Source organism: Vicugna pacos, chromosome 10 (assembly GCF_048564905.1).
Source record: "Vicugna pacos chromosome 10, VicPac4, whole genome shotgun sequence".
NCBI classification, from domain to species: domain Eukaryota; kingdom Metazoa; phylum Chordata; class Mammalia; order Artiodactyla; family Camelidae; genus Vicugna; species Vicugna pacos.
This window is the reverse complement of record NC_132996.1, coordinates 29,276,138-29,289,872: the sequence shown is the minus strand read 5'-3', so window position 1 is coordinate 29,289,872 and position 13,735 is coordinate 29,276,138. Positions and strand designations below refer to the sequence as shown.

Below are 13,735 nucleotides of genomic sequence, written 5' to 3'. Positions count from 1 at the left end.
GCTGCTGATGCTGCAGCTTTCATCATCCTTATCTTCAAAGGAGAAACGTGAAGGAGACGGAAAGGGGTATAGGGAAACCACAAACTCCCTCATCTGTACCCTTGCGTCTGAGGTCAGCCTTTATGTACTTATGGCACCGCAGACAACAGCTATGCAGGGCATTCTGTCTGTCTCTAAAATGGACAGTATGATCTAGAGATTGGGGGCATCAGTTGAGTCACTGCATTGGGTGAAAACACCCAAGACCTGAAAGTCCTCAAAGAGTTTTGTTCATCCCCTGAGGATATTGGTCACTTTGCACTGTTTCTAGGACCTTGCCCCTCATGCTGGAAAGAGCAGGTTGAGACCTAGCCTCTTAACAACAACTGCTGGCAATTCCTGCTCCAGACCCAGGGCTATAATAGTGTTGACAAGCTCTTAACAAGTTCCTCCAGGGGTGGTAGAGCTCCACTCTCCCCACAAAGCCCAGAAGGTTTAAATGATATTTAGCACTCATATTATTTTATTAATTGTCTGCAATGTGCTCTTGTTTCTTATAGAGTTAAGAAAAAAATAATTTGGGGTGTGTGTGCGTGTGAACCTATCTAAAATTAACTCAGAAAGACCTGGTGAACGTGAAAGGAGTATTAAAATGGAAATACTCTTTTCTTGTACTCACAGTCTTACTAAATGAGTCTCAGCTAAGCTAGTGTCTACCCTAACAGACTTCTAAAATAGCTACCAATTTGAGTAGTAGATACTGTCACCACGAAAGATGCAAAGAATTTTTTATGTTATATTTTTACAATCAAGTGGTAAATATTTTAGGAAAGGTGATTTGGATCATGTAAAGGAATATAGACAGCTCACTGCATACATGTGCCTTTGTTCTCCTACGTCATATGCTTTGTCTTCAAATAAAACTCATAGTGGTTTTTTAACCTTCTACTCTGAGTGTCATCTCAATCTGCCTCACCCATTTTCCCTGTCTCCCACAATATGGATAGTGTCCAGGATTCCCCCAGGAAGTCTGCCCGGCTGAGCCTTAGCCAGCAAGTGAACTGCTCTGAGACTTGATATCTTCATCTGGAAATCCCTCACAGGGAGACTGTAGTTATTCAATAAGACAACATGTAAAAGGCTCTGGCACTGTGTCCTTTACTTAGTGGACAGTCTGAAATACACGTTCTCTTATTCTTATGCATTCAATATTTTTGGCTCTCTATAATCACACAGCATTCTGTAGTTCACAAGTAATTGTCCTTATATGATTAAATTTATTTTCATGACAATACTGAACGTTAAGTGATAATATTTCCATTTTAAAAATAAAGAAATTGCCACTAGGAGAGGGGAAGAGAGTACCCAGTGTCACTCATGGAAGAGCTAAAAGTCACCCTCAATCTGTTGATCCCGAGTTATGCAATATGGTTGGCCCCTGCTCAGTTATATGCATTTATATTCTTAATCCTAAAATTTGATCATCCTTCTAACTCATATTTTATTTAATAATGCATTATCCCCAGGTGTTCTCTTATTATTTAATGAGTATAGTTCATTTTCCCCTATTAAGCTAATGGAGGCCATTCCTAACTCTTGAGTTAGAATGTTAAATTAAATAAATTCAATGAGTTTTCATTTAAAAGGCATAAAACTTGTGGCCTATTTATGTTCAAAAGAGTTATTAAAAAGTGAAATTAGTAATATTCCCTGCTTTTATATGCCACAGGACAGTCCATTGAACAGTTCCTATAGATGCCACTCTTTCTAAACTGGGCAAAAGATGAATTGGTACAGGAAAGGAAGTATGTTCTGAGAGCAGGGAACTCTCTCTTTGCCCAATTCAAATCACACAGAACATGGGAAAAAGTAGAAATCTTTATTTTTTGTCATAGTCATTGTTGAGCCTTTACAGAATAGATTCTCCCTCTCTCCAGCTGGCAGACCCTAACCCCCTGCAGTGACCTTGGTTTGAACAAATATCTGGATGATCTTCCTCCGTATCTCTTTGGTCTTCACCGTATAGACTATGGGGTTTAGCACAGGGGGTACAAGGAGGTAGGCATTAGCCATGAGGGCATGAGTCAGTGGTGAAAGGTGCCTTCCAAAACGATGAATGACAGACACTCCAATGAGTGGCACATAGAAGATGAGCACAGCACAGGTGTGTGAAACACAGGTGTTGAGCGCCTTCAGCCGGCCCTCCCCTGAGGCAATTGCCATTACTGTTCTGAGTATGAAAATGTAGGAGAGGAGGATGGAGAGGGAGTCCAAACCTTTGGTGAAGATGACAGCAATGAGGCCATAGAGACTGTTGACACGGGTACTGGCACAGGCAAGGCGCATGACATCTTGGTGGAGGCAGAAGGAGTGAGAAAGGAGGGTGGAGCCGTAGAAGGGGAGCCGCTTGATGAGGAAAGGCACAGGGAAGACCACGCAGACTGCCCTTGTCAAGATGACGGCCCCTGTTCTGCAGACCACACCACTGGTTAGGATGGCGCTATACCTGAGGGGCTTCCAGATTGCCACAACCCGATCAAAGGCCATGGCTACCAGCACACCAGACTCAATGGCTGAGAAGGTATGGATGAAGTACATCTGAACGAGGCAGGCATCAAAAACAATGGACTTGTAGTTAAACCAAAATATGCCTAGCATAGAGGGCATAGTACACAAGGCAAGTCCCATGTCTGCCAATGCCAGCATACACAGAAAGTAGTACATGGGCACATGCAGGGACAAGTCAGACTTGATAGTAGAGATGATGACACCATTGCCAAAGAGGGCAATGACATATAGAGCACCCAGTGGGAATGCCATCCAGTGATGCTTTTGTTCGAGCCCTGGAATTCCAGCTAAGACAAGGTAAAGGTGTTGGAAGTGGGAGTGGTTATGATCTGCCATGACATCAATGTGACCTAGGCATGAGGAGGGGACTTGTGAGATCCTGATGGATGTCTTCCTAAAAATATAGTGACAAGGATTAGAATCTGACTTTCCTGGGAGTAGAGCCATTTTATCTTCACATAGGTGGGAGAGACTGTCAGAGAGGACTGAATCCCTGAAATTACTGCTCCAAGGAATATCTACTGGCCCAAAAGAAAAGACTCACCCAAGTCAAATAAGTCCCATATTCAATTTAAAGCACACACTGGAGTGCCAATGCATTGTTAGTAAAATGTATTGCTTTCCCTGTCCTCTTCTCTCTCTTTCTAATCAATTCCTTACAAGCTTTTGAGTCAGAGGCTGAGGACACAGTAACTAAGACAGAATTGATATTAAGTATAAATTGGTGGATTCCTCACAAAGGATGCTATGTCCACCCATCACACTGCTTTTGCCCAGAACTCTCATGAAGACAACAGATTGCATATATAGGGCAGGGCTAGAAATGCCCAGGCCTTCTTTTGACCATAACCCTCCTTCATTTCCTCTGAGCCTGGATGTGGCCTCAGAATCATTCTCAACCCAGGAGCCTCAGACTGCCACTTCTAATGACGGGAAATGAAAGGTACTTGTCGTGTCAAATCTAATGAAATCTTAGTAGAAGGGTAAGTAAGTTATATTTAGGAAAGTGACAACTACAATTCTTTGTTTTAGACTAACATATTTCGTCCAAAAGGAATTGAAGTCCCCAGGGCTCACCCCAATCAGGATCATCTGGAAATTGTATTACTAAGGCACAGTGAGCATTCACAGTGCCCTGTTACACTCAGAGAGTCAGTATAGAGGCCCTAGTAGAGATCTGGAAGACATGCTCATATGACCAGAATCAGTAACTACATTTATTCCAAAGGGCCCCCTGAGGGACTCAATCAACTTTCAACATGAATGCCAATTCGAGGTAGAGCATACTGTCTTTGAAAAGCTCTCAAACCTTAAGACACTCCTCAGCTGCCTTCATCAGCTGATTAGAATCAAGTTGACTAAGAGGCAAGGGAGTATTAGGAACATAGACTCCAGATCCACACGTCTTGTAATCGAATTCTAGCTTCCCTTGCTCCTCAGTCTAGCCCTATCTATGTAACACATGGGCAATAGTGCCTACTCCATAGGAGCAGTGTGAGGAATATAACCAAGAGGCCTTAGTAAGCAAACTGTGTGCTTTTTTATTATGAGTACTGGGAGCACATCCCCATGTTCTCAGTGCTGGTACTGGGTTTTTCATTTGCTTCTTTCTTGTTTTTTGGCCAGAGTTTGTTGCAGTTGGTGGAAGTGAAAACTGATAGATTCTCTTCTATCAGCAAAGAAGCACATTTGCTTTTATGTCCCTTATAATTTTTGAATTATTCACCCTCTGCTCTGCAAATATTGAGTGTCTCAGCCCCAGGCGATGTATACATCTCTGGCTGATGGATGCTTGTGTGGAATCAGAAACATATCATAACTGTTTCTGAAGTCTCCCAAAACATCCTCTTTCAAAGATTTCTGATTCAGATTTTCCCAGCCGTAGCCAGGGCATTTTTTCTATTTTTATAAAGTATTCATTTCTTTCCATTGCTCTTATGTAAGATAGTTGGCTGTTGGTTCAAAAGACTCTGGACTTTTAGGCAACATCCATTTTCTGCCCTCCCAGTAAACTTTTGTTTTAGTTTTTTGTTTGTTTTAGTGAGTTTTGAGAAAGAAAATGTTTATTAAGTTTTTCAAGTGATTGTAATGGAGTGGAAATGAGAGAAAATTTTAAGAGGTAAACGAAAGAGGGGGAAAGAAAATAAAGTGGGGAGAGAAGGAGAGAAAAGGAATAAAAAGAGAACAACATAAATTCAAAGAATAGCAGAAGTAAAAGCTGACCTATTTCACATTTTACTAATAAAGACATCAAAGCCTAGCTAAAGAAAATGACTTGCCCTGAGTCAAAAACCTAGTTAGTAGGAAAACAGATGAGAAGAGAGGAGAAAGGAAAATTATTACTAAGTGCACTGGGAGCATGAGGGTTCAATTAGAGGAGACAAAGTCAAAATTACATCTCCTGGCCAAGATGCTTATTCCCTAATACATGTCCTTAAATTTTGTTCTTCATCAGTATTGCCCAGAATCTAGAAAACAGGTGAAGTTCAAATCTATCCCCTGAAGATTAGCTCTTAGATCCCAAGTTCTTCTTTTGAAAGTTTCACCTAGTCCTGATCCTCTGCTGTCCAACTGCCACATTAATGGAAAAAAAACTGTGTAAAGTGTTTTATTTCTGCCCCATAGGCTTCCACAAGCTATATGACCTCATTATAGATCCCAAGTTGAAGGAGGTGAACAATAAAACAAAATTATAAAATTTCTCTATTATGTGAAGACATATGATAGGCAGGCAGGACCTAAGGAGACAGGAAGAAAAGCCTTCCAGACCTACAGAGTAATTGTGACCACCCTTCACCTGATGGTAGAGCCATAAATTCCCTTCTCAAGAGGAAAATCCCCAAACTCCAATCATTCTAGGGTTCTAGATGAAAAAAGTTTTTAAGTCCAATATCTTACTGATACAGAAACATTCATGCAGTATTCTATAGATGACATTTCTGCCTATTAGTTCCAGAGACTGGGAGTTCCCTAATTTCTAAGGTGATGCACTCAGCACAAAGGATCAGACACCTGTCCACCTCTTAGAAAAAGGTGACTTTCTAACCCTGAGTTTAAAGAAGTCTTTACATCTTTCCCTAAAAGCTAGCGCAAATGAGAAACTAGGCAAGAATGCAAGGAATGAAGTGCTTGGGTTGGAGAATAAAAGACAAAAGAGAGATAAGGGGACACAAAAAGAAGTGGTTGGGGGACCATTTGAAACTTTAGTAATGATAGCTTAAGATATTCTGTTGATAATGCAGTTGTATCCTCTGATTTTGCTCTAAAACTTACCTTGTTGCTCAGAGTATCCCTACCTGGAAGAGGGTTCTCTAGCAGCCTGAGGTTTTCTGGGCAAAACCATTAGTTACATGCGGACTTTAATTTCCCGGGCTGCCCCAAAACTCCTCCCCTACCATACCAAGGAGAGTTTCACAGATCAGTGAACAGGCTTATTCCCTGGAGCTTCCAAGATTGAGGAGGTCTCTCCAGGGCTGTAAAATCACCTCCTAGATTCTCATGTCTGGGAATTAAGATAGTATTGGGGAGGCTAGTAGGAAAATGTGTGTGTGTGTGTGTGTGTTTGAAGGTTGGGGGTTTCAAAGGCTGGTCAGTACCCAATCACACTCTGTTAGGGCCGTCTTAGCTATCTCACTCTTTCCATGCCCTGAAATGAATGACAGTTGCCTTTATTTTTTTCAAAACACAGCAAAAGTAAGAAAAATATTCCAAAGAAAGTTGACTCCATGGTTTTCCCATTCAAAAGAGATTCTAAAATTGAAATGATTCTCTAATGAATTAAGTTTTCCTGATATTTCACCTGTGTATTTTCAGTTTTCAGTATCAACTTAATAAGTCTAATCGTGCTCTGTGCAAAAGGAAGGCAAGAGGCTCTTGAGGAAGCCATTAATAAACAGAAAGGACAACGAATTTTCCACAATATCCAATTATCATCTGCAGATAATTCTACAGTCCCTACTTGCCCTCTGAATAATAATAATAGCATCATCAGTAGCAGTAACATTAATAATAGCAGTAGTAATATCTAGTATAATTTCTGAGCATTATCAGTCATACGTTTGCTTTATACATCACCATCATGCCTTCAACACTCCTGTGACATGGATATGGTATTATCATCCTAATCATTCCAAAGAGAAAAGAGGATCACACTGGGGACTGACCCAGATCGTTGACATAATTGTAGTAATTTAGCTATAGAAATTACTCAGGATAGAAATAACAGAGCAGGGGCTCCTCACTGCCCCAGGTATGTTCTGGACTTCCTGATGTTGACAGTTGATTTATAATATGATATCATTTTAGGTGTACAGCATAGTGACTGAATTTTTGCTGATTAAGCTCCATTAAAAGTCACTACAAGATAATGACTATAATTCTCTGTGCTATACAATAAATATATCTTTGTTGCTTACCTCTTAGATGCTTCTTGAAATACACTCACACTTACCCTTTTCTTCCCAGCCTTTCAGTAAATTGCCTTTTCCCAAGTTCAGTAGTAACCTCACTCCAGTCCCAGTGTCTTTGACTTCATTTCCTACCTGATCACTTGCTTTTCTCATTCTACCTTCTTTCTTGACAATTGAATTCATATATACACATATTATATAATATATATGCATATAAAAATTCAATATATAATATTACATATACATATATTCAACTCCATATATAAGCAGATTTCTTCCAGGCCTGTATCTCTGATACTGATCCTTATGATGAGTTCCAAAAAATTATATGTATCTGCCTGGTGGCCACTGCAGGGGCAGAAAACTTTTTCCTTCTTCCCGTCTAGGTTCTTTGGATGGTCTAATAATTAAATTAACATAGAACAAATTAACAAGAGAAAAACAAATTTAATTTGTATATATGAGAGCCCATAAAAAATATGAGACTCAAAGAAGTGACCACAGCAGGCAAGTTTTATAACTTTTACACAAGGAGACAATAAATTTGTGAAGAATTAACAAGACAAAGGGGTTTGGGCTTGGGTTAGTAAATTGGTGAAGAAGTAACAAGGATTGTTTATACAGCCTTTTCAGCCCTAAATTTCCTGTCTCTGGTGATAAGGATGCTTTTTACTCTCCTGGTGCAGGGAGGGTATCTTTTACATGGGAGATTTACTTCCTGCTTTTAGAGGGACAGAGGAGGGTCAGATGATCATTCTTGCACTGGCTATTTCTTAAGTAACTTTTATTCAAAATAATCATTATGCTGAAATGGGATGTTTGGAGGTGGCATATTCTGCTCCCTTTCACCGTCTTCGTCTCCACTGTGCTACCCATACTTAGCAAAATCAGTAAGTCCAGAACTTTAAAAAGAAACTTTATGTTTCTCTCCCATACTTTAACTGCCTATTTCTTTAACCTTTATGTCTCAGTCCCTAATTCAAACCATCTAGTCATGTAAATTAGTAAAATATAACTCATTCAATAAAGCATAAGTCCTGACAATTTCACCTCTTAAATATTTCTATTGTTGCTCCTATCTCTCCATGTGTTACAATGTTATACAACTCCAGACCCTCTATTTCTTCTATGTGGACTTTTTCAATAACATTTTAACTTTCTTATTCGCATAAAAATAAATTGCTTTGCTTATTCTTGTTTTTCTTTTTCTTGTTTATTCTTTCTCTTAGCTTTGAGTGAGAAATGAGGTTTCTCTTAAGTCTTGTCAATTTTTCTAGAAAATATTACTCTAATAATATTTGGCACTAACCAATTTTGAATTAGACAGATCTCTTATTACATTTAGGTAAATAATTTAATTGCCACATAAATTTGATTTTTTTATGAAAGCCTTATAAAAAATCATTTTCAGGAGCAGTCTAAGATGCATTTGTAATAATCTGTAAGCCTATATAATACATCTTGTCTATCCTTAAGCAGTTTTCATAATGTCAAGATAATTTTTAGCATTCATAAAAGTGTATATTTTTTCTAACACATAGTTTCTTATTGACTCATTCTTAATACATTTCTGAGGCATTTTGGAAATTGGATTATTAGATTTGTCAAACACAGATACTTCAACCCATAACCCAGTATTGTATGATCAAGGTGACCAAAAAGTATTTGTTATTAAAAAAAAAAAAAAAAAAAAAACACACAGGATGGACAGCTCGGTGCTCCACTAGGTGGCCTCGCTCTATTGCTCTGCAGTCTCCGGCTGCGCGTGCGCAGGCCGAGCGTCCGATGCAATGGGCCCTAGTGGTTGGCGCCACCAGCCGCGCTGGCCCACTGGTCTCGCGCTGAGGGAATGCCGGGCGCCGCAAACCTTGCCCGGAGCCTCGCGGCCCAGGGCCAGCCGTGCTCCTCCTGTCCGCAGGCCCGAGGCCAGCGGGCAGCGACGGCGGGGAATGGCAGGATAGAAGAACAGAAGAAAGGAGAGAAAATATAATAAGAAAATGGAAGAAAAGACAGAAGGATATAAGAAAAGAATGAGCCTCGAAAGGTACATTTTATTTAAAATTATTAAAAAGTTTACAGTTTTATGATACTTTTAAATTTTATGTCACTTTCTTTTGTACAACTCTATGAGTTTTGGCACCTAATCCAGATAGGAAAGAGTTCCGTCAACCCAGAACATTCCCTCAAGGGACCCCTTTGTAGTCGACGCCTTCACCCGTCAAAAGCCCTAAGGCGACCACTGACGCTGTCTAACCCTATAATTATGGTTCATTATACAGTATGTAATCTTTCAAACTGAATTCTTATATTTAACATAGTGTATTTTATATTTATCCATGTGATTACTGAACAGTATTCCTTCGTATGGACGTCCATTGTGTAGACATAGGTGATATTCTGTGTATGCATTCAGCAGTTGAAGGAACTTTAGTTATAAATAAAGCTGCTATAGGCACTCATGTATAGGTTTTTTATGTACATAAGTTTTCTTTCAGTTAAATACCTAACTAAATGGATTCCTCAGTCATATGTTAAGTATATGTTTAATTTAGCAAGAAAATAACAAATTGTTTTTCAGAGTGTTTGTGCTGTTTTGCGTTTCCATCACCAATGTATGAAAGTTTTAGTTGCCTTGCATTCTGACCTCAAATTATCTCCCTATCATTCCAATAGGTATATAGTGGCATCTCATCATGGTAGTTTTAATTTGTGCCTCCTTAATAACTAATATGTAATGTTGAGCCTCTTTTTTGCCATATATGTATGTGTGGATATATATATATATATATATATATATATATATATATATATATATATATATATCTGGCATATGTTTGCCATATCTCTCTCTCTTCTTTGGTGGAGTGTCTGTTCAAATTTTTTGCCATTATTTCTTTTTGGGTTACTGTTTTTTTTTTCCTTGTTGTTGAATTTATGAAGTTTTCATTTTAGTACGTATTCTGGATAAAAAGCTTTTGTTGTTTATGTGATTTGTGAATGTTTTCTCTTAGCCTATGTCTTGCTTTTTCATTCTGTTAACAGTGTCTTTAGGTATCTGTGTAAAATTTTTGATGAAATATATTTTATTTTTCTTTTGTATGTTGTGCTTTTGGTGTCTAATATAAGAACAGTTTATTTGTGCAACAAAAAGTCTTAAATGTATCCTCATATGTTCTCTTCTAAAAGTTTTATATTATTATGATTTACTTTTAGGCTTTTTTTTTGGTCAAAAATCAATTGAACATATTTCTGTAGGCTTATTTCTAGATTCTGAATACTGTTTCATTGATTTATGTATCTATCCTTTTGCCAAAACCATATCCTTTTGAATACTGTAGCTTTATAGAAAGTCTAGAAGTCAGGTACTGTGGGTCTTCGAACTTTGCTCTTCTTTTTCAAAATTGTTTTGTCTATATTAGTTCCTTTGACTTTCCATATACAGTTTAGAATTGGCTTTTCTGTATCTACAAAAAGCAGTGCTGAGATTTTGATCGAAATTGTATTAGATCTTTAGAACAATTTGGGTAGAATTGACATCTTAATAATGAGTCTTATAATTCAGTCTCTTCATTTTTTTTTTAGTCGTCTTTGATTTACTTTAGCAATGCTATATAGTTTTCACCATAATACTTCTGCACAAATTTTGTTAGATATATACCCATGTATGTCATTTTGATGCTATTGTAAATGGTACTGTAAAAATTCACTTCCAATTATCTATTGCAAGGATGTAGAAATATCACTGATTTTTATATAGTGGCATATATCCTGTGATCTTGCCAAATTTATCTTTTAAGTTCTAGAAATATTTTCAGAATTATTGGGATTTTTTTATATGGACTGGCGTGGTATCTGTGAATAGACAGTTTGATTTCTTTCATTTCAGTCTGTATCTGTCTGCCTCCTTTGTTTCTCTCTCATTGCACTGACTAGGAATTCAAGTACAATGTTGTGTGAGTGTTGGGAGACATACTCTTCTGTCCTAATTTCAGGGAGAAAGCATTAAGCCTTTCATCATTAAGAGGTTAGCTAGAAGGCTTTCTGTAGATGTCTTTTATGGAATTATGGAAGTTCCCCTTATATTCCTAGTTTGTTGGGAGTTTTTGCCATGAATGTATGTTGGATTCAGCATGCCATCACTGGATTTGAAGATGGAGGAGACTACATACAAGAGTCAGAGCAGCCTTTAGGATACGAGAGTGACACCCAGCCAACAGCCAACAATAAGCTAGGAAGCCTGCAGACTGAGTCTGGTTTGCCTCTTCTATCATGCAGCTCTTTTGGGCTTGAGGCAAGCTGTTTTATGGTGAGAATATTGGATTCCATTGCCACATATATTTGGGGGAATACTAGCTAATAGGGAGCTAGTACAAATTGATATTAATACTGCATTGATTACTACTAGCACACTTGCTCACTCTTGTATTGATGTGTATCAAATGTAAGAATGTGTCATAAAACTTGGAGTGAATCATTGCTCTAAGTGCTACATTTCTGTGACAACAATGGCAGTGGGCAAAAATGGTATTTACTGACTTTCTGGTTTTTGTTTTTAAACAATTTTATGCTCAAACCTTTTGAGTTGCTTCACAAATCAGAAATTTCCCGCTTGGGTTCAGCCCAGGAAGTTTGGAATGAACGTTTTTTTCAAAAGAAGAGAGAATGGGACTGAGATTACTTAGACAACATGGTCTGTCATGGTCATATCTATTTTGACTGCACCAGCTTTTTCCTTCTGGGGCTTTCTTCTTTTCTCATTGCCTTTTCTGGGGAATTCTGTACCTGGATAGAACAAAGACTCTGAGTGAGTTCCCAGAAAAGTTAGCTGTAACTTTTCTTTTTTTCCCTTTTCTGTTTGAGCTTGGCTTTTTTTCCTTTCTTTGGGGGCCTTTCACTCCTAGCATGCAAGATACAAGTTTTATTTGTTACCTAACTGTGAATGCTTCTTTAAAGTAATTTTCAGCTGTTTGGTTTGCTTGTAAGCATTTAAATGTTAAGTGTGTCAGGCACTGTAACTTCTGTTGGAATTTACACCTTCCCTTTCTGACCGACACCAACATGCAACTACAGCATCACTTGCTCTGTCACCATGTACCTCCCAGAGAGCAAGAAATGTTGAAAGGAAGGGTGAAGTAAATGTTCTAGAACAGAAAAACAGATGTGTACTCTGTATCGTTTCTTCTGCATTATCATCTGGAAATAATGACCCCACTAAATTCCGTAATTGTGTTGTACTTTGCTATTAGTAAAGGAGATATTTTGTAGTCAAAAGGAACATACATTCTCCAAGAGTAAATATTAAGCCACTTGATCTTCTATGAATACTTCTTTGTTACTAAATTCGAATTCTTTGTTTTTCTGACTTACAGTTACCTCTCTTAAAATGTTTGAATGATAAATTTTAGATAGTTCTTGCTATCATGATTTATCAGCTGCATCGCATAATCAGGTCTCTATTGTACAGTAGAAAGTGAAAACAAAGCATATTAAACCTTTAGATTATCTAGTAATTAATGTCTCTAGTCTCTGTCCCATTGCACTGAGCAATTAAAAATAATAATCCTATGTGTAAATAGACTATACTATGTTTTTCTCCCCCCTTAATACTAACTCCACTGGGTAGGCACCAGTGGAATAAGAACAGAGCTTTGTGTTTTTGACAACTATATTGCATGTTCATTTTGTTTGTTTGTGTAGTTTGTTTTAATTTAACAGATATGGGCAATATTTTTTGAAGTTCTTTATGTCATTTGTGTGAAAAAATAACATTGAGTTGGGCTTCATTTTCAAAAGCTGTTTATATAACCATGTGTAATGATACCCTTTATCCATCAAATTGTTAAGACTTTTTAAAGATACATATATAGAGAAAGAAATCTAATCAAGTGTAACTACTAGTCTCCATAATGATGAAAACTTTGTCTTATTTTTGAGTATCTTTATGGAATATGTCATGAACATTTTCTTGAATTAGTGGCTAAAGTTCGAATATTCATTTCAACATTATCTGGTAGCATCAATTATCAGATGAGATAGTCTGTAAATTTTCATTTTGTAGGACAAAAGATGCATTTTAATGTATTGTTAATAAATGAACATCACTAAAAAGTAGTTGCTATTGGAGTGTCAGAAATATGAGTGATACTCTTAATATTGTAAGATTTTACTTTATAAGGTATCAAAAGTAGTCAAAATTCTATTTTCTGTTTCTTTGGGGAGAGGAAACAGGAGAACTGTTGTTTAATGAGTGTAGAGTTTCAGATTTGTTAAGACAAGAAAGTTTTGGAGATCTGTTTCAAAACAATGTGAATATAATTAACATCACTGAACCATACATTTAAAAATGGTTAAGATGATAAATTCGGTTCTATGTTTTTTTAATCACAATAAAAGAGAGATTTAGAAAAGAAATAAAACAAGTATTAAAATAACTACAAGAAAAGTTAAGTGTGTTATGGGCTGCACAAGGAGGTCAGACCAAGACAAGGCTTTTAAAATTAAGAGGATCACTGCCAGCTGAAATGGGCAGGGAAGACTGAGGAAATTTAATGTAGGAAGTGAAATTTAAATTAGGTCTTAGAGAATCAGTAGGATTTTAGATTGAGGAGTTATTAGGGAGAGTAGTTCAGGCAAAGGGAAGAGCACATATGAAAGCAGGTAGTTGAGAAGGTTAAAAGCATTTTCAGGAGACAATGCAGTAGCCCCACATGGCTGGTTAATAGGATGAGGGGAGAATAGAGGTTAAGAGTGGAAAATATTGGAAATAGAATGTTAGGGGC

The 13,735-nt window shown here is 37.5% G+C and overlaps 1 protein-coding gene across 1 annotated transcript; it reads right to left on the bottom strand.

The window, feature by feature from the left end:
* Window positions 1–1,926: 1,926 nt before the first annotated feature.
* Window positions 1,927–2,883, bottom strand: LOC102544756 (olfactory receptor 51H1-like). The gene has a single exon (XM_006203575.1). It carries the CDS (start codon window positions 2,881–2,883, stop codon window positions 1,927–1,929), a length of 957 nt encoding a protein of 318 aa, XP_006203637.1.
* Between the last annotated feature and the right edge of the window lie 10,852 nt (window positions 2,884–13,735).

Excerpts from the sequence above, each read along its gene's own strand:
- LOC102544756 (XM_006203575.1), bottom strand. The coding sequence starts at position 2,883 with ATGGCAGATCATAACCACTCCCACTTCCAACACCTTTACCTTGTCTTA.